The following is a 27,964-nucleotide window of genomic DNA, read 5'->3' as shown; positions in this document are numbered from 1 at the left end:
ATTATACAAACAGTCAACAAACAAACTTTTAAAATGAATAAAGTGATGATATACTGTACCAATTTTACTGATGATGAGAGGCAATATTTTCTGCAATACATAAACTAACCATAGACCACCATGGCGCTGAGAAGCCACAGTAAATCTTGACAATGCAGTAAGAGGAAAGTCACATCCCATACTTTCAATAAGTTTTTCACAATGGACCACTAAACTCTGCATTACTGGGTTTTTTAAGTCTACACCCATCTTGTTCAGGTAAAGAAGGGTACATGTAGCCTCATCAGCTGACATATCACCAGTTCCTCGCTTGACTAGTTCCAAAAGAAGACCAAAGTCTTCATGAGTGTTAATCTGAGATACATAATCATTTGCAATTGCTTGTGGTTCAAGAAACAGATCCTGAACGGCGTTCTGAAGTTCATCTGCAAAACGTATTTTAACAAATATCTTCTGCAAATCCCACAAGACCAATACAGCTTGGCTGGAATGACATCCTTCCATTTTCATTTCATTATATCTTACAGTGTCAAAAACGTCCTGCACTGATGCACAAGAATTCAACTGAGAAATGAGTGGGTCTGTTGAATTTGGAAACAGAAAATAACGCAATGATTCCGCATTTTCCTTCCCTTCCATAGTACTATATAAATCATTTAAATCATCACCACCTGGTTCATCAGAATCACTGTCGCTGTCACAATCATGTTTATAATTTCTGGAAACATTCAAACATGTTCGGCGTTTGGCTGTCAGGAACTGTTGCCTTCCAGAACAGGCAATTCGCAGTGCATTGCTAACATTCTTCGTATCCACAACATTCATATAAAAATAAGAAACCATTCTCCTTATACTGAAGAAATAACGTCCTGTTCGAGCCATTGTAAACAAACTGAAATTAATACAAACGACTTGGCACAGTTACTAACCTCTTTTGATTATAGCAATCAGTAGATATTGCGTTTGCACGTAGTACACTTTATATTGGCATCATTCCATCTAAAATTAAAGGTTCGTGTAAGTACAATAAAATGACACCAAGCCACCCCTTGCTTGAACATTTTCTTATTCATGAAACAATCCTTTTCATTTCCTGTATTACACGTATAAATCATTTTAGCCCATAGATGCACTGATTCAAAGAGTACAAAGAGGATGTATGTTTATATTACGAATTCTGACCTTTGTTTTTTTTTTACGCCAACTGCAGAGTAGCCAATATGTAATACGAAATTCCCAGGTTACTTCCAGAAGGCCGTGTAAGAATTTTGAAGAAAGGGTATTTAACGTTCATAAATACAATGTAAGTTTATAAGTCCAGTATGAATTTATCTATACTCATAATTAATTTCAACAAAAAGAAGTTTAAATATTCAGATAAACTTGTTTCGTTTTGTGGTTTATCCCATTGACTTCTTTTATAATGTTGCTGACATTGATAGGAAAAGCACGTGGTCACCAGCAAAGCAAGCCCAAATCGCTCACTTCCTCTCTTTGCTCACTTCTTTAAACAAACTTGTACGCGGAGTGTTTGATGGTTGCGGAAGCTGTGATCGACTTTATCGTGTTGTCTATTATATATAATAACAGCGCACATGAAGATCGTGTTGTCTATTTATTATATACAATGAACATCGGTTAACTAAATACAGCTAAAATAAGTACTATCATTACGTGTTGAAGTTGTGGGGAGTTAATTAATTTCGTTACTACTAATTGCGAACTGTCATAATGCTCCGAAACGTTGAAATCAAAGCTCGTGTTAAGGATCTGGCAGGAATTATTTTCGAGGCTAAGCTATTGAGCGGTTCTGGTGGTGAGGTTATAAAACAGACTGATACATTCTTTCTTGTTCCCAGCGGAAGGCTGAAGCTCAGAAACATTGAGGTTAATTTTTTTCTTATTCAGTTATTTAGCTTAAATCAAAATAAGGATTGCCTGAAGGTTCTCATTTGATTACAAGGTTACGTGAACGCTGGTGATCCACGAAATATCACTGTAATATTTGTCACAAATTGAAGAGAGTAATTGTTTTTACTCTTACAATTAATTTATCTTCTGTTCTCCTTTTTCGCCACTCTTTACCGATTTTGCTCTGTAGAATAGCGGATATGTTTTACTCCCTAAGACAGGAAGACAGGTGGTTAGGTTAGAAATCGAACATTGCACGGCTCAGACTTTTCCTGACAATACATTAAACAAGGCTTGCAGACGTCGTCGGCGCATTATCCGTACTGAATGACTTTTTCCTTGCCGTGCGAATAGTATGAGCTGCTGCCATAAAAAAGAGCCTGTCAGAGGATTTATTATTATGATTATTATAAACAGTCGTATCAGCACACTATTTTAACCTATAACCGGTTTGCGGACTCTAAGGTCAACCACCAGTGTTTAAATTATTTACAACATTTAAGTTCACTGATGATGGACCTTAAGTGTCCGAAACCGGTTATAGATTAAAATGATGTGCTGATACAACTGTTTGTGATTAATAATAATAAATACTATCATCAGCACTGTTTACTAAGATGGCTTTGATATATTATATTGATCATAATTTGTCAAAGGGGTTGTCAAGATTAACCTGGACACTCCTCAAAGTGACTCAAGGGGGTGACAGTCCTGTGGCCGAAAATAATGGGAAGCCCTATCAGAGACAATAGAAAAGTTGTCTTCATCACAAACGGGCAATATCATATCAGAAAATGGTCACATTTCGCAAATTTATGTAGTCTCTATTTTAAGTCGTCTTTAAAGTAAGAAAACTTTTTGGTTCAGGATTCTCATTCATCCATCATTTTGCCTCAAATCTCCTGACCAGAGAGAGGGCGTAACCCTCTAGGTGGCCTGCCATTCCATCCTCTGGGTTGGAGAATGAAAGCTTTTTATTATAATTATTGGAAAGGGTTGGTGGGACCCTGACAAGCATAATGCAAGGTTCTCTCCTCTCTGCAAGGTACTTCATATATCATTTCAAGCTATTTTGCTATGTCTCTTTTCTTTCTCTCTTTTTTTTTTAATTACCTACACATACCTTCCAGGTATCATAGTGCTGGATTTATCTTATTGTTAGGGATTACCAAGTTAGGCCTACTCTTGTTATCTTTTTAAGTTAGTGAGGTTTCATGGAGCTGTTTGAAAATGTATTAGGTTGGTGTTTAAGTCCGTAGCATTTGCTCATTGGTACTCCAGTTGGTATGGGTTTAGTTATTGATTGTCATTTTGTTTTGAAGTGCAAGTGTTGTGCTTCAGGTTACGTATTGAGTTTTTCATTTTTGCAGACAATGTGTTGCTGCGGATGTTGGAAAATGGAGTGTCAAGTGGAGAAAGTGAAACATTTCTAACATATTCTTTTTGAGTTCAGTAGAGGGACAAAGGCAGCAGAGGCTGTTAGAAGCATTTGCGTTGTGTAGGTATGGGGACAATGCCATTTGGGAGAGCATGGCAAGAAAATTGCTTTTTACTTTTTAAGGAAGATTGTTTTGACCTGAGTGACACTCTATGTTCAGATTGTGTATAATGGACCAATTAAGTTATATTGGGATTACTCCATGTTCAGGAAGACCTTTAGGGAAGACCTTAATCCACAATGATCCACATTAGTGTGCCTGAGAATTGGTAGATGTGACGAACTGTGATTATTCAACCATCATTTGCATTCAATAAGCAAGGTTCAGAAATCAGGTGTGTGGGTACTACATGCTCTTAAGTCAAAACCACAAAAAATCAGTAGGTGGCTGTATGTGTATCCTTACCCGCTTGTCTTCGATTGACTCCTGAACACAACAACAACAATAATAATAATATTGTTGATGATGATGAAAAAAGGTGTCTTTATGCTAACCTAAGTACACTGTACGTCAACAGAAATCAAAGGAAGCTTCAAGGCAAGCAGGGGATGGTTTGATAACTGTAAGAGGAGAAGTGGCCTCCCTTGTGTTGTAAAGTACGGCGAGGCTGCATATTTGGATGCTAAGGTAGCTGAGGCATTCACTGTCGAGTTCCAGAAGCTCATTGTTATCAAGTGTTACCTGCCACAGTAAGTTTTTAACTGCGATGAAACAGGACTTTTTTGGAAAAAGATGCCAAAGAGGACCTACATCTTAGCAGAAGGGAATGCAGTGCCCAGTCACAAGCCCATGAAAGACCGTGTAATCCTGTTATTGTGTGCTAACGCAAACAGGGATTTAAAAGTAAAGTCTCTGCTCGTGTATCTTTCCAAGAATCCACAAACCTGTCAAGAAATGCAAGGTGCAGAAGAGCCGGTTAAATGTTATGTGGAGGTCCAACACTAAGGCCAGGCGCATATTGGGACGCAGGCGAAGCAGCTAAAGCAGCACAGCGCAGAGCAAATTTTTGTAATCCACACAAATCATTGCACCATCACAAGTTGACCGACAGGGCATGGCAGAGCAGAGCACACCGGTTCTGCACCTACTTCGCCTACCACACGCAGTCTTCGAAACACAGTTTCCTGCGCACGTCACGTAGTTAGTTAAATGGAGGAGAAACTTACCGCAGCTGTTTGGTCTCGCCATGTTTTGTAGGTACTATGCGAGTCGTGTGGACTGCAATGCAATGTTTAATTTTAATTTCCGTTATTTATGTATGTATGTATGTATGTATGTACATCATGAGATTTAATGAAAATCGGTGTGTAAATTGGGGGAATAAGGCACTATAGTCTAGGCTATAAAATGTAATCCTCAAATATCTATGAAACAATCCATGGCACAGGTTCTCGCAACATTGGGTATTTAACGTCAAGATCTAATGTTGATTATGGAGAGCATCTTTGCCCACTCCGTGGCCATCATCCACCATCACATTTATGTGAAGAAATAAGTACGGAAAATAATTTATCATGTCTTGTCAAATATAAATGCAAATGCGTTCACAACAGATTGTCATAGTTGATTGATTTTGGTATATTGTGTCTTGTGGCAACTAGATGGAAATCTAGCAGTACATTTGTAAATAAATGTTTTCTTCCTCTCCACCTCTCTGATCCTATTAATGAATACTACGTAACAAATGTTAAAGGGAATGCAATTTCGATCATGTATGTCTTCTACTGTTTTATCGTACCAGCTATGATAACTGAGATAGGTATTAATGAATTTACCAAGCAATTTGGTCACGCGGTTAGGATCACCTTGCTATGAGCAAGACGGGAGACAGTGGGTTCAAACCCCACTGTCGGCAACCCTGAAGATGATTTTCCGCGGTTTCCCACTTTTACACCAGGCAAATGCTGGGGGGCGGGGCTGTACCTTAATTGAGGCCATGGTCACTTCCTTCCCATCCCTAGCCCTTTCCTCTTCGCCATAAGACCTATCTGTGTTGGTGCGACATTTTAAAAAAAATTTCATGAATTTAGACTTTTGTTGCTTAGTCCATACGAACGCCAAACATCGCTAACATGGAAATATTGTTCAGTCTTGTAAACTGGCAAAGGTGGTTGTTTTTTATTGCGATTGTCTTAAGGTGAACACCTGTGGTAATCAGCACAAGGAAAATTGTGAAGGTTATCAATATGAGAAAAATCACAAATGCTTGAAGAAAAAGAAAAAAGAGTGTCTTTATACTGGATGTCCCAATATCACAGAGTCTAAAGGAAACGTCCTTTCTGAAAACCGATGAGACCGTGCATGGCAATGTGCATTCTCAAGCACTTCACAATTTCGTAAGCCTCACGCTGTCCTGCTCTGCGGCCAACTGCTTCTCAATGTGCGCCTGGCCTAAGGCTTGGGTCACTTGTGTGTTCTTCGTTGAGTGGATGAATGAGGTCTTTGGTCCTGCAGTGAAGAAATACCTGTTAGGAAATAACCTGCCACTCAGTCTTGCTGATTACGGACAATGCTCCTGCTCATTCTCCAGGCCTTGAGGACAACTTACGGGAGGAATTTAAGTTCATTAAGTTCCTTCTTCCCAACACTGCTCTACTAATCCAGTCTATGGATCAGCAAGTCATTTCGAACTTCAAGAAGCTGAAGATGTCTCCATAGGAGATTCAATATGTATTCCATAAAAATTATACATAATTAAATGTATGGTATAAAGAGGTGTTGAATAGTTGGACCTTTTCACTTGACAATAAGATGAAATTCATAATTTGTACCAAAGCACTATTTCAGCAGTGCTTTGAAGTTACCGAAGGAACAAACCTTACCCTCCAAGGGTTTCGGAGAAATCATTTCTGCATCGTGAACTGCCTGAAGATCTTCGATAAAGCATGGGATGGGAACACCAGGAGAACGTTCTCTTCTGCTTGGAGAAAACTGTGTTCTTGAATGTGACTTTTTGGGGATTGCTGCGGGAAATGAGCCGCCAATTGTCGACAAAATTGTGTCCTTGGGGAAAATCACAGGGCTAGAGGTGAATGGGGTCGACATTCAAGAGCTGGTGGAGGAATAAGAATAAGAATATTTATTCACCATTGATCATTTACATGAAATAGGTTTTGTCATCCAATACTACAGTATTATTTCTGTTATCTGTATACAGTTATTAAAAGTCAATATTAACAGTTTTCATTTCTTAGAATTCCTTTACGTCATAAGATGGATTTTACAACATCCAGTTATACAGTTTTGTTTTAAAATATTATTGATGGACACATTCTGTGCAGAGAATGGTAATTTATTAAAAAATATTATACTATTTACTTTATGTGAGTTACCTGTTTTCACAAGTCTATGTCTTGGGACATCAATATTACCCTTATTACGAGTATTGTGTTGATGGGTGTTTTCCCTGATGGTAAATTCATTTGGATGGTTTTTAACGTACAATAATGAGATAAAAATATATAGATTTATAACTGTTAATATTTTAAGGCTGATAAAAAAGGGACGACAGCGCTCAGAAGAACCAACTTTACACATTACACGAACAAGCTTCTTCTGTATTAACAATACATTATGGACATAAGATGAATGTCCCCACAAAGCAGCCCATATGAAATATGGGACTGGAAAAGTCCAAAATATGCCATTCTCAAATAGTCTGCTGTTACTAATTCCCTCAATTTCCACATAAGATATGAGACCCGTGATACCTTTTTACAGACATGATTGACATGTACTTCCCAGCTTAATTTGGTATCAATATGAATACCCAGTAGCTTGACTGACTGAATTTCTATATTATTGGACAATCCTAACAGAATATGTTGGGTTTTATTCTTGTTGCAGAGTAGTTTATTAGGTGAAAACCATTTCACTGCAGTCTTAAGAGCTCCTTGTGACATCTCTTGCAGATTTAATACGTCCTGATGCATGTTGATTAGTGTCGTGTCATCTGCGTATGATACAACTGATTGTGACATAACATTTTGTTGTAGGTCATTAACAGCAACATTAAAGAGAAATGGGCCAAGTACAGATCCTTGCGGAATGCCTGTAATAACATCTTTCAGTGTGGAATGTCTATTTCTAATTGCAACAAACTGGCATCTGTTACTTAAATACATCTTAATTACATCCAAAGTGGGACTATTTATGCCATAATACTGAAGTTTATCCAACAAAATGTCATGATCTATACAGTCAAATGCTTTACTCAAATCACATAAAACCAGAGAAACCATTTTTCTATTTTCAAAGGCTGTTAAAGTTTGATTGACAATTTCCAGAACCGCAGAGGTAGTACTTTTACTCTGTCGGAATCCATATTGATTACTAGACAACAGGGCATGATTTTCAAAGTAGTTACTAAGTTGACTATAAATAACCGATTCAATTATTTTAGATAATATGGGAGACTGCACAGTAATTTTGGGGAAGATGTTTGTCACCACTTTTGAAGACCGGAATAACTTTTGAAATTTTAAGCATATTCAGAAAAATCCCAATCTTTAAACATTTATTGATAATAAACGCTAGTGGTTCACAAATCAGATGTATTGTTTGTATAATAATGTAATCGGACAGCCAATAACAGTCCATACTTTTAGAATTAGATAATTTTGAGACCGTCTTTATGATTTCATTTGACGTAATGTCAACCCATTGGAAAGTATGTCCCCCTAATTGATGTGGACCAGGCCCAATGATAGCAGATGTACCTGTTGGATTAACTTTATCACCTATTTCTTTCACTGTGTTCAAAAAGTAATCATTCATAGTATCTGGATTCAGTAATATATCATGTGTATGCTTAGGAGTATTCTCTTGCACTATAATATCCCAAGCTGCCTTGCATTTGTTGGATGCACTTTCAATATATGTTTCACATGCCAATTTTTTTTCATATGCAAGTTTAGTTCTGTAGAACTTTTTACACCTGAGATATACTTCATACGCATCTTTCTGTACACTCCCTTGCATCCAAGAATTTTTATAAACTCTATACAGAATCAGCATCCTTTCCCTTATTTGGGTCAATTCATCAGAATACCAGTTAAGTTTTTTATTCCTAACTGTGCGCACATTATTTACCTGTACCATGGGGGACCAAGAATGCCACAATTCAACATAAGTTTTAAAGAAAGTTTCAGTAGCAATTTCAGCCTTCACTTTGTCAGTTTGATTTTTGTATAAAAAATTCCAGTTTACTTTCTTCAATTTTTCCCTGAATAAGTTAATATAACAATCTTTCTGAGTTCTTATCTATGAAATGTCAGGCTCCCTATTTGTTCTTTTCTCTGTGTAAGACAAATTATTCTGGCAAAAAGAAAGTACCAATGGTTCATGATCAGCAAAAGACCCTCCAACGAGCTTGAAATTATACATAATACATATACATTGACCATAATGTTATCAATGCATGCATTATTGCGTGTGGGTGTTTTGTTTGTACAGGTTAAATTTAATGATCTTAAAAGGTTAAGAAATATCCTTGAAGACTGTTTGTCTGATTTTGCCATTTCTATATTAAAATCACCACAGACAACTACTTTAGTATTAAACTTTAACAATGTTCTCATAACTATTTCAAAATTCTCAAGAAATACTTTCACACTGCCCTTTGGAGATCTATAATACGCAATTATTAGATTCTGATGTATTATTTTAACACAACTAAACCCTCCCTCTAATTCTGCACAGTATTGTCCTAAGTCAACCTTAACAAATATCAAACAGTCCCTGACTAAAATTCCAGCACCCCCCCTTCTTCTTATTACTTCTACACATAATATCTGCCATAATATACCCACTGGGCACAAAGAATTCAACTTGATCTTCTATGAGCCAATGTTCTGACATGCATACCACATCAATTTTTTCAGCTTTGCAGAAATGTTGTAGTTCTAACACTTTTATTTCTGACACATTGACTATTAACCTGCAGGATAGTCAGTAAACTATTGTCAATTTCTGTTTCCTGGACACTATCAGTATCTTGGATGTCATTTTCCACAATAGGCCTACTAGTAGATATTTTTGTTTCTACATAGTGATCTGGTAAGAATCTAACCTAGTCTGTCTACCTTGCACATTAACAACGTAGCCAGGAGCTGACCACCAATGATCTGATGGACCTGCATCGTGGGCAACAGGAGGAAGTTATGGAGGAGATGTCATCTGGGGAAGAGGAGGAAGGAAAAAAATCAGTGGAATCTCTCACTTCAAGTGAGCTTTGGGAGAAGTGCAAAATGTAGGTGGGAAACCGTACAAGGTTTTGTTGGAACACACCACCCGAATAAGGCTATAGCTGGGCAAGTTATGAATTTGTTCGATGACAATGCACTGTCACATTTTTGTGAAATTCTCAGAAAGAGGCAAAAGCAGCAGTCATTTGACAGGTTGCATGAAAAGTAAACAGTTTTAATGAGCCAACAGATAGCAGTGATTCTGTTAGTGAAATTCATACTACATAGTAACTCTTCCCATGTCGTCTCTCATCTCCCTCACGCCAACGATTTTATTGTGAGGTAAAGTGCAGTTTAATTTGTTGTACATTATACTTTGTATTAAAAATGTTATATGAACAAATATTTTTGGGTTATAGAATGAATCATTTGCATTTCCGCTCTTATGAGAAATTTGCTTTGATATGTTAGCACTTGGAATTACAAGCATGTTCCTGGAATGAATTATGCTTGTAATCCAAGGTTCCATTGTATGACCTGCGCTTGTTCTAATTGTTTATTAAGTATTGCTAAGAAGGAGTCCACATCTCACATCAGTACTCTAGACTCGACAGCAGTTTTAATTGGGACATGGGATAACTGAGACAACAACACAAACCTAGGATAGGAGATGTCTTTCTTCTTCAAGAAGGTATTAGACAGAGGCATATGTGGAAGAGACGAAGTACAGGTGGTTGAGACAATGTGATCAGGGGTGTCATTCTATATAAACCTGATAGGAGCAAGGTTAGTTGACCTATTCGACTGGTCATTCCCTGTCACAGTGGGGAGGATGTTAAGAATTCCTTAAAAAACTAAGTCATTGGAATTCAAGTACTTTGTATTGATTAACAACATTCTGTGTGTGTCTGTGTTTTTTTTTTCACTGTAGTTTAAGAATTTGTTAATTACTGAGTCTAATTTATCTTCATAATATATTAGAAAAATAGTCCAGTTTGAGATAAATTTTTGTTGTTTATTTTTGGTAATGCTTCACATCATCATCATTACCTCTTTCCCTTATCCAGCTCAATTTAGGTGGGGACATTTATGGTACTTCACCTTTCTCTCTCCTTCCACCATACTTATTCTGTAATTCTGTTCCATTGCAGGTTCCTTCGTATTATACCGGTGTTGATCAAGTCTATCCCACCGATCGAATTGGCTGTGTAGTGAGGTGCGCACAGCTGTGAGCTTGCATTCCGGACATAGTGGGTTCGAATCCCACTGTCGGCAGCCCTGAAGATGGTTTTCCATGGTTTCCAATTTTCACACCAGGCAAATGCTGAGGCTTACCTTAATTAAGGCCACGGTTGCTTCCTTCCCACTTCTAGCCTTTTCCTTTCCCATCGTTGCCATAAGACCCATCTCTGTCGGTAGAATGTAAAGCAAATTGTAATAACAACAAGTCATTTTGCTCTGAGTCTCCCTCTTGCTCTCTCTCCCTCAAACATAGCCTCCATTGTCTGTTTCAGATCCTTTCCTCTTTCATCCTCTTTACATGTCCAAACCACTTTAGCCTATAATTCTGTCATTCTACTTCTCTATTCCAGTTTCCTTCCTGACACCTTTATTTGTCACTCTATCCTTCCTTGTCTTTTTTTTTTTTCACACTTCTCAAGAATTTAATTTCACTAGCTTGAATTTTACTCTCCTGCATCATGTATTCTTGCAAAACATAATTTTCGTTTTCAGGGGAAACATTCAGAATTGATATACTATGATCGCCCAGACGGAGATGGTCCCAAACTAAGTCAGTATGAGAAATGTGATGTAAATGAACCCTCCAAATTGTGTTCAGTTTTGACGAGAGCCCTAGGAGAAAGAGGAACTGTAAAGAAAACTCGATACTTGTTCATGGTGGGACAAACACGAGTTCATATCGACCAAGTTGAAGGCTTAGGAAACTTCATGGAACTTGAGGTAAGAGCTTCATGAGAATTCTGTTTTCTCCATTTCATGTGATTTAGTTTTCTTAAATTTCAGTTTTGCAATATCATTCTTCAGTGCTGACATTCAGTATGTAGTAGTGATAAGAAGTAACATTGAATGATCATTATTTCACTACTGATTTTGGTGGTAAGTTACTTCATTGGAACAGCTTTGACTGAGTTTGGTGGTAAGTAAGTTACTTCATTGGCACACCTTCAGCTGATTTTGGTGGTAAGCAAGTTACTCCATTGGAGCACCTTCAATTGATTTTGGTGGTAAGTAAGTTACTCCATTGGAGCACCTTCAATTGATTTTGGTGGTAAGCAAGTTACTCCATTGGAGCACCTTCAATTGATTTTGGTGGTAAGCAAGTTACTCCATTGGAGCACCTTCAATTGATTTTGGTGGTAAGCAAGTTACTCCATTGGAACATCCTCAATTGATTTTGGTGGTAAGTAAGTTACTCCATTGGAGCACCTTCAATTGATTTTGGTGGTAAGCAAGTTACTCCATTGGAACATCTTCATTTGATTTGGGTGGTAAGCAAGTTACTCCATTGGAACATCTTCAATTGATTTTGGTGGTAAGCACATTACTCCACTGGAGCACGTTCAGGTGATTTTGGTGGTAAGCAAGTTACTCCATTGGGGCACGTTCAGGTGATTTTGGTGGTAAGCAAGTTACTCCATTGGAGCACCTTCAATTGATTTTGGTGGTAAGCAAGTTACTCTATTGGATCACCTTCAATTGATTTTGGTGGTAAGCAAGTTACTCCATTGGAGCACGTTCGGGTGATTTTGGTGGTAAGCAAGTTACTCCATTGCAGCGAGTGAAGTTTCACGATGAAATAACGATCTTGTACCTTCACTTTTGTTTGGCACCTTGTAGTCTTAAAAAGTCAGTAATCCTTCTGATATAGAGTTTATATTGCCAAAAGTAAACCTCAAGGGGTTGGCAATACTTTGTTGTTTCCGGTGGCAATATCTTCAGCGTGACATCTTTGTTTAGAAAACTTGCACCTAGAAGGGTACAATCTGTGTTACCTGCCCAGGAATCACACAACAATAGGCTCTTTTCATTTGTTACATGTTCACCAAGGACTGAAGTTAGAAAATGTTTCATGTGTTCTTTAGTAATTTTTCCACTTTTGCTTGCCTCCACATGAATGTTTTGTGGACAGGTTGTTGCAAGTTTCTTTAAAATATTTGGACCAAAAGTGCCTTGTGTCTCTTGAAAACAGATGTACAACTTGTTTGCTAGTCTGCCTGCCATTGATAAAGCCACATCAATTGTGTAGCTGTGGGTAGAGCTATGTACAGACTGCAACACACTACCTGTAGTTGTCTCTCTTCTGTAGGACAGTGTTGATGCTGAAGACATTTCATACAGTAATTGACTCTGGTCACTGTTATAAACATTACCTTTCTCCACACCCTCCTTTGTTATAAACATGTTCACTTCTTCCACAAACTGTTGTGCCTTCTGACGTATAATATTATCGTCTTCTAGGTCCTTATGTGTGACAAATGTAGTAATATGCCTGAATGAAATGCCATATTCAGCCTTGAGATAGTCGATAAAGGAAATTGAAACTTTGAAATTGACCAAGCCAACCATTTTAGCCCCTTCTAGAACCCACATCTGCAGATGCCAATAATGAACTGTAAATCCATACCTCCTTGCACCATCAAATTCCGATATTACATACTCTTTTATAGTTTGTAGTCTGTTTCCTTTGAAACGAGCACCTGCTGCCCATTTCCTAGACACATAATTTAGAATTAATGTGCAATTTGATTTAGTTATGATGCACTTATAGCGCTTCATTAGTTTGATATAGGAATTGAAGCCATGATTGTAATAGTCCTCATAAATGTTCTCTAGAACGCTGTCATCAATATCTTTTAATACACTGGACCTTGTCTTGTTGGGTGGAGAGAGTTCGTACTCACTTTGACTTGACTGTTCCTGTTGCTCTGGAGATGAATGTCGTGTACTGCTTGAAGAGCCACCTTCAGGTTCAGGTTCCTCCTGTCCTTCAAAATACATTTATCTATCCAGCATAACGTCGTGTATTTTTGTGTCATCGTCATTATATTTCTGAATTATTACGATATATAATATATCCGCGTACTCCATATCCTCGTCCCCGAAGTCATTTCCATATTCAGCACGTCGTAACTTGGTCCCTAATATTTGGACCACATGCGTAGGATTAATTCTCTTCATGATATCACTGTACTGTACAGAGTTTACACAGTAACTCGCTTGCGAACACTCCAAGAGACAAATACATACTGCAACTGTACCACTTGCACAACTGGAGCACTGGTCAGTGCAGCTACACTGTGCCATCGCGGTGCTAGCAGACAAGTGTGGAGGTTTGCATGGAAATGAAGCACACCACTGTTTTGTTTATGATTGCTTGTTATTCTAAGCATGGTTTCGTGCGGTTCGAAGTGTTTGAGGTCAAAGGTGTCCCTTGGCAGACAGGAACACTTGATGTCTTGTGTCGATTACCAGTATTGTGGTTGTAGTTTCAGATGTATGGTAGTCTGAGTATAATTCATATTGTTCTGCTAGTGTGGCTCTTTGCCTTTTGAAATCTGTGACCCCATGTTTTACTTCTGTATTGGCATTATTGTGAAATGTACTGCATATGCCTTCTATTATTGTTTATTGTTAAGAATTTTTTCCCATTTAATATCTTACAGGTATAACATTGAACTGAGATTTTTAAAATGGACAAGTATGTGTTAAAAGCAGTTCCATCTTCTCTCAAAACAGTTTGAACCGTGGCAGATGGGTACAATGTGTTGTTTGTTATGAAAAGTTACTTGCTGAAATAATAATGTCTAAAATGGTTTGCAATCAAGAAGTATAAGCAGTTCCATCTTCTCTCAAAACAGTTTGAACCGTGGCAGATGGGTACAATGTGTTGTTTGTTATGAAAAGTTACTTGCTGAAATAATAATGTCTAAAATGGTTTGCAATCAAGAAGTATAGGCTCTGGTAAAAAAATCCTGTTATATACGGTGAAACTCTGTTAAGAAGTTCCCGCATAAGAAGTTTTCCTGCCTAAGAAGTGTGATTTTCTTGGTCCCTTGATCAGTTGCATTAAGATATATGTATATTTTTCCCTTTTAAAATGATCTGTTGTAAGTATATTTCCCGGTTAAACAGTTCAGATTTTGGAGCCCCTTGAGATATAAAACATCCACTCAGTGCAGTTCATGGTAAGAACCCTCCATTCTCCGCGTAAGTTGTACCCTGTGGTAGACCATTCACGCGCTTGCGGTGGGTCTCTGGTGTTCACGGAGCCTATCTGGGCTTGCCAAGGGCATATGATGTCACGCTATGACAACACAAACACCAGATGCTTACTCTCACCTTGTTGAATTGAATCAAACCCATCACAGAGATGAGTTATTTATAAGTTTCAACCTATTCAATACTAATTACGTGTTGTACAGATGTTATTCACAACATTTATTTAACATGGGACCGGTTTCGACATTTAAATGTCATCATCAGCCATAAAACAAATCACAAACAAATGAGCAAGGACATATTAATTAAAACTGGTGTAGTTACACATTGAAATATGTACATTAAAAGTCTTTATACGTCCATTTACATCACGTGTCAAACAAACCGTCAAAACAAAAGAGCAACTGCATAATAAAGCTGGCGCAGTGACAGTGAAGTATGTACGTAGCCTCTCACTATTCCAAGATTAAAAGAAGGTTCCTTGATATGTAGTCAAAGCACAAAAGTCTTTGTACGCTCATTTACATCCCGTGTTAATTAAACAACAATAATCAGAACCGGTGTAGTGACACACTGAGACATTTACATGGTCTTCTCACCAATCCAAGCAATAGAAGGCTCCGACACACTTCCAAAGTTAAAAGTCATTAAAACGCCCATACATGCTATGTGTCAAACAAAATGTCAAGAACTTATTGGAATCACTTGGTATACAATTTTTTACACTGATGTATATGAAATTATAAGAGACAGTCAGTGGTAATAGGTTGTCCTTCAGCATTTTCCTTACAGTACAGATGATCAAAAATTTTTCTCAGTTCAATTTGGAAGGATTTTATAAGCTTTGGAACAGCATGTTGAGACGTTAACATTGTAAGAAGGAGGTACAGACTGTTATGTGCGGTAGGTCAGGAGTGGAGAAGGGGGTAGGGGGGCAAGGGAAAGGATCATGTTGGGGGAGTTGTGGGTTGTGGTGAGAAAATTTATGCTTCTGTTTGACTCAGATGAACAGTGTAGTGGGGGTCTGTAACACAATAGGGTATTGTGTATCGCGCTAAATATTGACCGCCTACTTGGAATATCAACATACCTAAAGATTTTAATTAAAAAACAAAAAGAATGTTAGTTTCTTCTGAGATTTTGTTCAGGTTCGAATTGGAGTTAAAGAACTGCTCTAAGTGAATGAAGCAATTTGCTGCGACGTCAAGAATAGGGCCTTTGTCCACATTCATGAGCACCTCTTTATCTTGTTACTGAAGCTATGCTTTGAATCTTGAATGTGCTGGCCAACTGCCGAGTATCTATTGTATTTTGTAGCATTTACATGCTCCATGTATCTGATTTTGAAGTTCCTCCCTGTTTGACCAATGTACGAGGATTGACAGTTTTGGCATTGGAATCCGTAGACTCCCGATTTTTGGTAAATGTTAGTCTTGTTAATTGAGCTAGTATTATATATGATATCCATATTTCTATTGTTAGTTCAATATGCGATTTTGGTGTTGTGTTTCTTCAGAAAAATTGTAACACTGTAAATATCTTCATTGAACATGAAGGTTGAATAATAATCAGGTTTAGTTTTCTCTCTAGTTAGAGTTGAATTTAGGCAATGTTTGCGTTTGTTGATAATGAGCTCTACAAATGCATTGTCATAACCGTTATATTTGGCTATGAAGCGGATTGTATTCAATTCTTTATTTAGATTTACTGTATTAAGCGGTACACTGAATGCCCTGTCTACCATACTGTTGTAGGTAGCATACTTGTGTGCTTTGGGATGAAAATAATTTTTCTTGATAGTAGTGGCTGTCTGTCAGTTTCCTGTAAATTTTGTATTCTATAGATGAAGGAAGTCTGTTTAACGTGTGATCCAGAAAATTTATGCTTCTGTTTGACTCAGATTCCAGAGTGAACTTTATCTGCAGATAAATATTATTTAAATTGTTAAGAGTGGTGGCTGCATCAGTAATTCTTTTGTCAAGGATAACGAGTGTGTCATCTACAAATCTGGCCCATCAGTCGAAATTTCCACTCCACCGTTCACATCTAGTGGAATAGAATCAAATGGGTACAATGTGTTGTTTGTTGTGAAATGTTACTTGCTGAAACAATAATGTCTAAAATGGATTTTCCATCAAAAAGTATAAGCTCTGTTAAAAAATGGTCAAATGGACTGTATCAGGATTGACCTGTCCAAGACATTTGATAGGGTGGATCATGGGAGACTAGTAGCAAAAATGAGTGCAGTTAGACTAGACAAAAGAGTGACTGAATGGGTTGCTATATTTCTAGATGGCTGTACCACATAAATGGAGAGTTGCTATAGTAGTCCCTTTGTCTAAAGGAAAGGGTGATAGATATAAAGCTGAAAATTACAGGCCAGTGAGTTTGACATGTGTTGCATGTAAGCTTTGGGAAAACATTCTTTCTGATTATATTAGACATGTTTGCAAAATTAATAACTGGTTCGATAGAAGGCAGTTCGGGTTTAGGAAAGGTTATTCCACTGAAGCTCAAATTGTAGGATTCCAGCAAGATATAGCAGATATCTTGGATTCAGGAGGTCAACTGGACTGTATCTGGATTGACCTGTCCAGTAAGGTAAGGGCGTATTCTGCCCAAAGGCAGATTCGAACCTCCGCAGAGGTGTGCCTGAGCTGGAGTTTACGTGCAGTAGTGTGGCCAGTTCCTTTCCGCTCCTCCATTCCCTTACCCCCACCAACAGCACGTGGCAACCCATCCAGATCTTGACCATGTCCAATGTTGCTTAACTTCGGAGATCTCACGAGATCCGGTGTTTCAACATGGCTACATCCGTTGGCGACCTGGCCAAGGCATTTGATAGGCTGATCATGGGAGACTACTGGCAAAAATGAGGTGCAATTGGACTAGACAAAAGAGTGACTGAATGGGTTGCTATATTTCTAGAAAACAGAACTCAGAGAATTAGAGTAGGCGAAGGTTTATCTGACCCTGTAATAATTAAGAGGGGAATTCCTCAAAGCAGTGAGCCTCTGTGGCTCAGACGGTAGCACGTCGGCCTCTCACCGCTGGATACCGTGGTTCAAATCCCGGTCACTCCATGTGAGATTTGTGCTGGACAAAGCTGAGGCGGGACAGGTTTTTCTCCGAGTACTCCGGTTTTCCCTGTCATCTTTCATTCCAGCAACACTCTCCATTCTCATTTCATAGCATCTATCATTCATTAATAAATCACTTTGGGAGTGGCGACCCCATCGTACTAACAGCCTATATCTGCTTCATTCATTACACTTCTGACCTGGTCAATGACTGGAAAACAGGTTGTAGGTTTTCATTTTCCTCAGGGCAGTATTATTGGACCTTTATGTTTTCTTATATATATAAGTGATACGAGTAAAGAAGTGGAATCAGAGATAAGGCTTTTTTGCAGATGATGTTATTCTGTATAGAGTAATAAATAAGTTACAAGATTGTGAGCAACTGCAAAATGACCTCGATAATGTTGTGAGATGGACAGCAGGCAATGGTATGATGATAAACACATTGCAAAAATTTTGTATTGAAAAGATGGAACTGTTGAACTAAAACTTTTAATTTTCTATGTAATCACAGTTCAACACGGACCAATCAACATGAAATTTATATTTCTTTATAAGGCTATTCACCGATACACATGGGAGGGTAGGGGCACCAATCCATAATAGACTATATCATAATCAACTAGGAATTCAGGAAATCTGTTGGGAATGTGAGGGTATTCTGGGGATTTTTTTGATGATACAGACCACTATCTAGTATGTTGTGAACAATCTCTGGGCCTAGAATAGAGAAAGTGAAATCTGTCTGTAGAGAGATAAGGGTAGAAAAACTCCAGAATGGGGAAATTAGACAGAAGGACGTGGATATGATTACTGAAAAGTTCAAAACAGTGGACAGTAAGTAGGTTCAGGATATAGAAAGAGAATGGGTGGCATAGAGGGATGCTGTAGTAGAAACAACAAGGGAATATCTAGGAACAAGTGTGTGTAAAGATGGGAAAATTTTATATATAGAGCAGCGAAACAGAGCAAAACAAATAGTTGTTGAATCTCAGAAGAAGTCATCAGAAGATTTTGGCTTTAATTTGGAAAGGCTAAGTCAAGCAGCAGGGAAACCTTTCTGGACAGTAATAAAGAATCTTAGGAAGGGAGGGCAAAAGAAATGAATAGTGTTTTGGGTAACTCAGGCAAACTCATAACAGATCCCAAGGAATCACTGGAGAGGGGAAAGAAATTTGAAAATCTTCTCAACGCAACAGGTTATCTTCCTTGTGATGTCGCAAACAACCGAGCTCATGGGGAGGAGGACAACGATGTTGGAGAAATTACACTTGAGGAAGTGGAAAGGATAGTAAATAAACTGCATTGTCATAAAGCAGCAAGAATAGATGAAATTAGACCTGAAATGGTGAAGTATAGTGGGAAGGGAGGGATAAAATGGTTTCATAGAGTAATAAGATTAGCATGGAGTGTTAGTAAGATACCTTCAGATTGGACAAAAGCAGTAATTGCGCATGTCTATAAGCAAGGGAAACAGGAAGGATTGCAACAACTATCGAGGTATCTCATTAGTCGGTATACCAGACAAAGTGTACACTGGCATCTTGGAAGGGAAGGTGCGATCAGTGGTTGAAAGGAAGTTGGATGAAAACCAGTGGGTTTCAGACCACAGAGGATCAGGATCAGATGTTTAGTATGCAGCAGGTAATTGAAAAATGCTACGAGAGGAATAGACAGTTATGGCTATGTTTCTTAGATCTAGAGAAGGCATATGACAGAGTACCAAGGGAAAGAATGTTCGCCATACTGGGGGACTAGAGGATTAAGGGTAGATTATTAAAATCAAAGGCATTTATTTTGACAATTGGGCTGCTGTGTGAATTAACAGTAGAATGAGTTCTTGGTTCACGGTTCTTATAGGGGTTAGACAAGGTTGTAATCTTTCAGCTTTATTGTTCATAGTTTACATGGATCATCTGCTGATAGGTATTAAGTGACAGGAAGGAATTCCGTTAGGTGAAAATGTAGTAAGCAGTCTGGCCTATGCTGACGACCTGGTCTTAATGGCAGATTGTGCCAAAAGCCTGCAGGTTAATATCTTGGAACTTGGTAATAGATGCAATGAATATGGTATGAAAATGAGTCTTTCTAAATTGATGTCAGTAGGAAAGAAATCCAAGAGAATTGAATGTCAGATTGGAAATACAAAGCTGGAACAGGTAGATAATTTCAAGTATTTGGGATGTATGTTCTCCCAGGATGGTAGTATAGTAAGTGAGATTGATTCAAGTTGCAGTAAAGCAAGTGAGCTTGCAGTTGCGATCAACAGTATTCTGTAAGAAGGAAGTCAGCTCCCAGACGAAACTATCTTTACATCGGTCTGTTTTCAGGCCAACTTTGCTTTACGGGAGTGAAAGCTGGGTGGACTCAGGATATCTTATTCATAAGTTAGAAGTAACAGATGTGAAAGTAGCAAGAATGATTGCTAGTAAAAACAGATTGGAACAATGGCAGGAGGGTACTTGGAATGAGGAAATAAAGGCTAAATTAGAAATGAACTCAATGGATGAAGCTGTACTTATAAACCAGCTTCGGTGGTGGGGTCATTTGAGGCAAATGGAGGAGGATAGGTTACCTTGGAGGATAATGGACTCTGTTACGAAGGGTAAGACCGGTAGAGGGGTAAATAACTTTGTATTAACATTTTCTTATCATTACTTAGAACACTTTCTATAAAGTTTAAAAAACTGAACATCTAAGCCTATGATACAGATGTTGGTTCAGCGAACCTGAAATATTTGATCCAAATGAGTAAATTTATAATATTAATATAGTTGGTCCGTTAGTCTTGGTGGGTGTGCTATTTACCAACTGATGAGCCCAACTTAGCACACTGGGGCAAAATGCTGGCAACCAGGAATGATTTAGCTGGAAAATTTTTAATGTCCAATAACGGACCAACTATATTGGTATATTGGCATCTAAGCCTAGCCAATCCCCTCGCACTACCGCAGTTCACCTTCGAGTTGGGTTTCCTTGCTGGCGCGAAAGAGAGCTACCCCAGCGAAATTTAAGTTGCTTGGTTGACGCATTCACTTGAAGTGGGGCGGAGCCTTCCCCCGACAACAATTTACGGCGCCAGGCCAGCTATTTTAGGCAAGGTATGTTAGTTTTATTACTTGACACTTGAAGTGTTCAGCGCCATACACTAGAGACTCCAAGAAAAATATCAACATGTTAACAATATAGCCACTTGCACATCGTCTTGCTAATAAAAATAGAGCCAGTTTATGAAATCAATTGTGATATAGAAGAATATATTTTATTCCTAGATTTCGGCATGTATAAAGTTTTTTTTAGCAATTCATTGATGGCACGTATAGAGTATGTTTTGCAATAGCCACAGAAAAATATTTAGGTTGAATATAACGTGTGTTATACCTCGTGATGAATATTTTCCCTCATTTACCGTTGATGCACATACACTCAGTAAACAAGTTAAACTATAAAACTTCTGCGATGGTAAAATACCAGTTAAATTTTGCTGATTCAGTTTAAGTTAAAACAAATACTTAGTCCCAGTGTATTTTTATGAAAACAATGACTACTCTCACGAAGCATGACCGGGTGAAACTGTAAGTACATTTTTTAAAATCCGCCTTAGATTAAGTTATGATGGTGTCATCACTGCTGTGAATATGAATTTGGAAAGATGTGCGAGTGTGTACTTGAAAATATTTTTGAAAGACCTTTCTACGAAAAATGCAGCCTTATAAAATGGTAATGTTGAGTTTAGAGAGTGTAGTGGGGCTATGATTGCTTATATTTCAGAAACGTTTTTTTGCAGGTGGGATAAGTAATGTGTTCACCGAACACCTGCCATAACACACATTCCGCGCGAATGGTGGCAGCATTGTTGTTGCGTATCGATACTGCCATCGCTGTGGGAGGAGAACTGCATAGTGACAACTCACAGGTGCACGCAGTTGTTGGGTTATGTCTTTGTTGGTGCACGGACTGGTCTAGTGTGATCGTCCAGCTGTAGAAATGGAGGAGTGCAGAGAAGTGTGATTTGTTTTGTGGTAGCTGAGGGGGCTGGAGTACGCAAAACTCATCGTCGCATGTCTGCTGTGTGTGGCAAACACTGCTTGGCCATGACGAGTGTGCACGAATGTCTTAAGAGATTCTGAGAAGGGCGCACATCACTTTGAGATGATGCGCGCTCAGAACAGGTCCATTGAACTATTATTCCTCATGTGATAGGGTGGATTGATGGCCTTATCTGGGAAAACCGACGAATCAAGGAGGAAGAAATTCATTTTCAGGTCGGCATTAGCCATGGCTCTGTGCATGCCATTATCAAAGATCACGTGCATTTCTGCAAAATTTGCGCGCAGTGGGTTCCGCATCAACTGATGGAAGGACAAAAGATTGACAAAGTTGCGTCATGTCTGTGTCATCTGCAGCAGTACCACGAGGGAGAGTATGTATTTCTGTCCCATATCATCACAGGTGATGAAATGATGCGACACCATTTCGAGCCCAAGAACAAACAGCAAAGCGAACGGTGGAAATATTGCAATTCTGCTCCGCCAAAGAAATCCAAATGTATCCACACAAGTTCCTGTAAAGTCATGATGACCTTCTTTGACTACAGGGGCCCTCTGCATGTCGATTTCCTCAAGCACGATCAAAGTGCAGCGCTGTGAAAACACTTAGAAATTGCGACGTGTCGAAACATCCTGGAATGCTGTTGCATGATAATGCTTACCCACATACTTCCAATCTGGCAAAGGTTACTCTTCAGCAACTTGGTTGGGGAACATCTCAGCATCCTCCGTACAGCTGGGATCTTTCACCTTGTGATTTTAACATTTTTGGTGACCTGGAGAAAGGCGTTTGTGGGCGTCGGTTTCATTTGTACAGGGAATTGCAAGAGTGGGTATGGTTGTGGATCCATTAGCGACCTACCTCTTTCTACAAACCTGGAATTGATCGTCTCGTCTCCCAGTGGGATAAATGTATTAAAGCTTTTGGTGATTACTTTTTGAATAAAACCATTCCACGGTCACATTGTCGTGGGTGTTTGGTTTTTATTTGACTGCCCCTTATAACTACATCATCAGTGAATGAAACAGTGTAACAATTTTCATTTGTTCAGTTTAATTTTAAAGAACTATTATATCACAATTTATAATATCATTGAATAAATAGTTACCGGTATCAATACCCAGTCTAGCTATAAATACTGTTACAGCTTAAAAAGTGAAAAATGCAAATATTATGAGAAGTATTTTAATTTGCTGTTAGTATGTTGTTCTTACAGGCATTCTTCACACAAATCACCAATCACTTTTTGAAATGGTCACCTTTGGCACTGATACAGGCTCTGAGTCATTGTGGCCACTCGTCTGTGGCTGAACGGAGGACATCCAGGGGGAAATCTGCCATTGCTGAAAATAAGGAACGCTTTAAACTTCCAATGGTGGGGTGTCTCTTCTTGCAGACAATGCCCTCAACCACTGACCACAGTCGGTAGTCCAAACGGTTCAGGTCCGGACTGATGCTGGGCCAATCTTCAGTTGAAATGAAGTCGGGGACATGACGCTGAAGCCACCCTTGAGTTGACCTAGCCTTGTGGGCTGGAGCAGAATCCTGCTGGAAAGTCCAGGGTTGGTTTTGAAACAATGTGCCACTTAAGTTCTTCACAATAGGCTCCAAAACGGTGCTTTCGTACACTCTGGCACTGGTTTTAAAACCCTTTTTGCAGAAATGCAGCTGGTTGGTGCCAGAATAACTCACCCCCACCACACCATCACAGAGAAGGGTGGATCTGCCTCAGTTTTATGGCTGGATGCCCTTCCTGGCTTCTACCATGTTGAGGTGTGTACACACTTGAGAGCACATCATGAGCCGCTCGTGAAAAACTAAAATGTCCAAACAGCTTGCGAGCACTGCTCGAGCCATTTGCGCACGAGCAGGATCAGTCTGTGTCTTGTTTGCATCAAAAGATGTCTTCTGAGCAAGAAACTCTGCTTGCTGTGATGATAGCCAGTGGCGCAGCTAATATTATAGCTTATTTAAGTAAGAAAAAAAAAGAAAACATCGGTACTGGCGCACTGACCTGTACGAGAAATGGAGTGGGTCCGAATTAGTGTTGGACATGAAATTTCAAAGCATTAGTGGTCAACATAAAAATTTGACCAGAATGTCACCAACTGAATTTGATAATTTACTGAGCAGAATAGGTCACCAAAATTTCAAGACAGGAAATGTACCTTCCCTTCCCGGTTTCTGCTAAAGACAGGTTCGCACTTCTTATTTTCCTTAACTTTCAACCAATTTTTAAATTATTTTTTAGCTCGTCGATTTTCAAACCACGTTCAATTTTTTGCACATAAAGTTTAAAATAGTTTCACCTTATAGTACTTATTTATAGTTATCTTTTTTCACTTTTTCATTGAGGGATTTTTTGCTCCTTTCCCTCTGGTGTGACCCCAACATAGAAATATTTTTTTCTTACATTCATCCGCGGGTCATCCAATTGTTGTACCAATATCCCGCCATGCATCCTCTTTCACATTTAAAAAAAAGTGATCCCTATTTTCGGGTCCCATAAAACAGAATGTCTATTAGCGTAAGCACATCTTCATCCTACCAAGTCGCCATGCTCGCAAGCTGCTCACTGGTCATGTACACACTTGGGAGCACGTTCCTTTACCATCCACACTGAATCCGAGCATCCCTTTGTGCTTGGCTGGCTAACCAACTCCAGTCGGCTCAAGACTCAACAAATGCTCATGAGCCGCTCAGCTCACAATATGCTCATAAGTGTGTACGCACCTTTACAGTGTGCAACTAGCCTTACTGGCACAACTGGGGTTTTTGTTTAACAACTTGGTGATCTCAGGTTCTAGGCTTTAGAGTCTAGCATACTGTATTTGAATGTATAAATTCCATTTTTAAAGAGAATGTGTTTCAATTTTCCTTTTATGATTGTAGGTGATGTTGTCAGAAGACCAGTCTCTTGAAGATGGACAAAACATTGCCCATGCTCTGATGAAGAAGTTGGGTGTGAACAAGGAAGATCTGATTGCTGGAGCATATATGGATCTTCTTTTACAGAAATGAAATTAAATTGAATTTGGGAATTGACACACTTGAATTTGTTTTATAAGCAAAAGTTAGAGATATACAGAGTGTAACGAAAAACTGTTTCAATATTTGGAGAGGATGTGGTATGCATCAAAACAAGAAATGAAGTCCTGCAAACATGGGTTTTGAAATCTTCTGAGAAATGAACAAATGTTTACTACCACTCTAAGGATAGCTGTGAGTTCTGAGTGCATTTTGTGTGTGCCTATGCCCAGGTTCTTGGATATAAGTCAATTGGTCGTGATGCTCAGATGTTTGCGATCTTGTACATATTTAAACAGACTTTACTACACACTTTTCATTTTAAATAAATTACCTCCTTGGAGTGTTTTCTATAATGTGAACGTGGTTATCCTTAGCAGGTGACTACTCATTCAGCATATCTTGTGTCTGTCACAAACATTGTGCATGTTATCCTAGTGTTTGGCATTCAAGAGTGAGAGAGAGACTTAAAACATGAAATGACACTTCCTCATAGAAAGCTGTGAGCTCTTCAGATTTATAGTCCACCTTTGATTTCACCTCAGTGAGATTTTTCCTCAGAATGGTGACATGGGCCAACGTAGGCATTTCCTCTCTTTTATTTGGATCCTCTTTATCTCATTGTGGTGATTTAGGGCCAAGCACTTGTGGCATATAAGTCTTCAGGACATACCAGTGTGGTGTAATTATTATTAATGGGAATGTTTTGTGTTACAAGTATTGTTACAAGTTACAAGTATTGTTACAAGTGTTACAAGTATTGTTTTGTGTATCGTGGAGATTTTATAGTGCTTTTAATTTTATAATATTTTATGTATAGCTGGAAAATTTATAATGTTCCATAACGGACCAGTTATATTGGTATTATAAATTTACTCATTTGGGACAAATATTTCAGGTTCCCTATGCAAATCACTGCCTATATCATCTGACGACCAGACAGGCACAATTTTTGAAAATGAGACAAAGTCTCTCATAGTGCATTGGCACTGCCAGTAGCTCCAAGTAGCCTACGCAGTGGTCTCCACTACAGTCCCACCTGGCACCACGATCACCACCGGCTTCTAATTCTACCACCTACATGCCGGCACAGATACACAGCTTCGCCGAAGTTGCCAAGAACCCAGCCCTGGCACCACACATCCGCAACGGCAGCATCATTCATCCCTCACCTATACCAGCAGCACCATTCTATGTGGTAAAACTTATGCCCATAGACGTGGCCAAAGCCAACACCCATAGCACATACCAGACTCTCACCCGCTTCATTCCTTACTACGCAGAATATACCTTTGAACTCCAATGCACCCGGGATGGTTACTTCAATAGCAAAACTTTGAAGCCTTTTTACAACCATCTTGTGACGACCATCGGGGTGGAGGAGTTTGTTTCTCATGCCTGGGCCACTAATCTCACCCAGCAACAGCCTACACGACGTCCAGCGCCACCACCTCAACCATCCCCAATTATGTCCGTGGTTGCGTACGGTGTGGAGCGTGACTGGACCGACGATGAGGTGGCCGCTCAACTCCAGCTCGAGTGCCACCAAAATTTTTAAATCACCGGGCGAGTTGGCCATGCGGTTAGGGGCACACGGCTGTGAGCTTGCATCCGGGAGATAGTGGGTTCAAATCCCACTGTCGGCAGCCCTGAAGATGGTTTTCCGTGTTTTCTCATTTTCACACCTGGAAAATGCTGGGGCTATGGCTGCTTCCTTCCAACTCCTAGGCCTTTCCTATCCAATCGTCGCGATAAGGCCTATCTGTATCGGTGTGATGTAAAGCCACTAGCAAAAATTGTTGTATACAAGGAATCGGTATACAGAAACACAACATAAATTTATTGCTTCAATAAGATTTTTACACAATATGTACATAAATATAACTAAACTTTTCTTGAAGCTGGATGAACTTGTACACAATTAATGATATTACAGTAGACTGAGGGTCTGTTGAAATATATACTTTATATACATGAGAGTTCTATATACACACGAATCTATCTTGCGGAGATAGTCTGTCAAATAAGAGCGAGTTCAAGATAGTCGAAAACTATCTGCCTTGTAGAATTACTAGTGTAACTTGCAATGAAAGTTCGTACTAACAGAATGCTAGTAATTGCCGTAGGCTTGTCAGGAGCTGACAAATATTCACAATTAGTAGAATACTAATGTTGATGTCGGAGCATAAGTGAGGACTGTGGGATGAGTAGAAGACTGACATCGGGGCTCGACGTGGTTACAGGAAGCGGGAGGTGAGGCAGTGCCTAGAGGTGAAACCTCACAACCAGAATTCAGTCCACCTGTTCGATACACATGTTTAAGAGGGATAGCCTCCATGTTCGACTTGCAGTGTAATCTGGCGTTGGACACTGGGGAGTCCTGGGAAGTAGCGGAATGATGCTCCTTTTATAGCGCTGGCTGTCGTCACAAGCAAGCGCACTGCAGTAACCTCGTAGAGTGTGGAAAGATCCGGGCTGCGGCGTGTTGCGGAGCTATCAGGCGCACAGCTGAGATCGTGAAGGACACACAACAAAAATAAATTTAAATTGTCCACATCCGCAATGAAAGAGGCCCCACTTTGCTGATCAGGATCCTCTACAAGGACATCAACATGCTGGATGTGCTACTTCGGGATGGTGCCGTTATCTACGGGTGCTGCCACTGGGTGGAGCCATCACGCTCGGCGCCGCTGCAGAGGATCTATGTGACCAGTGTCGGCAGTATGATCATGTGCCTGTTGCCCCCTGCATTCAGCAACAGGTATGCACTATTTGTCCCAATAAGGCTACACCTAAATGTGTAAATTGTTCTCTCCCTCGCCCCGCTTTTTCGTATAAATGTAAGGCCAAACTTGCTCCTAATCCCTCACAACCTGAATCTATCATCCCAGTTATTTCTCAGGATCTCCCCACTCCCGCTTCCTCTTCTACTCTCCTCTCTCCCAGCTCTGAAAATATAATTCGCTTCGTGGCGATGGTACTTCAGAATGCCCTACCCTTCAACCGTCCCCCTATCCTGACCGAGATCCAA

At 39.3% G+C, this 27,964-nt stretch overlaps 2 protein-coding genes across 4 annotated transcripts in view; one reads left to right on the top strand and one right to left on the bottom strand.

Annotated features, from left to right (window-relative positions):
- Window positions 1-1,147, bottom strand: part of LOC136866558 (FAST kinase domain-containing protein 1, mitochondrial) — a 147,255-nt gene extending 146,108 nt beyond the window's left edge. For all 3 annotated transcript variants that reach the window (XM_067143637.2, XM_067143639.2, XM_067143638.2), the window contains exon 1: window positions 60-1,147. In XM_067143637.2, the coding sequence (XP_066999738.2) occupies window positions 60-882 (823 nt within the window). In that variant the 5' untranslated portion in view covers window positions 883-1,147. The remainder of the gene's footprint in view (window positions 1-59) is intronic.
- A 355-nt stretch (window positions 1,148-1,502) lies between these two features.
- LOC136866559 (adenylate cyclase CyaB) lies at window positions 1,503-25,837 on the top strand. The gene is made up of 3 exons (XM_067143640.2): window positions 1,503-1,887; window positions 11,270-11,497; window positions 24,799-25,837. Exons 1-3 carry the CDS (start codon window positions 1,732-1,734, stop codon window positions 24,925-24,927), a joined length of 513 nt encoding a protein of 170 aa, XP_066999741.2. The 5' UTR covers window positions 1,503-1,731; the 3' UTR covers window positions 24,928-25,837.
- The last annotated feature ends 2,127 nt before the right edge of the window (window positions 25,838-27,964 follow it).

This window comes from Anabrus simplex, chromosome 3 (genome assembly GCF_040414725.1).
Source record: "Anabrus simplex isolate iqAnaSimp1 chromosome 3, ASM4041472v1, whole genome shotgun sequence".
Taxonomy (NCBI): Eukaryota; Metazoa; Arthropoda; class Insecta; order Orthoptera; family Tettigoniidae; genus Anabrus; species Anabrus simplex.
Note: the sequence above shows the minus strand (reverse complement) of the source record. Positions and strands in the feature narration are given on the sequence as shown.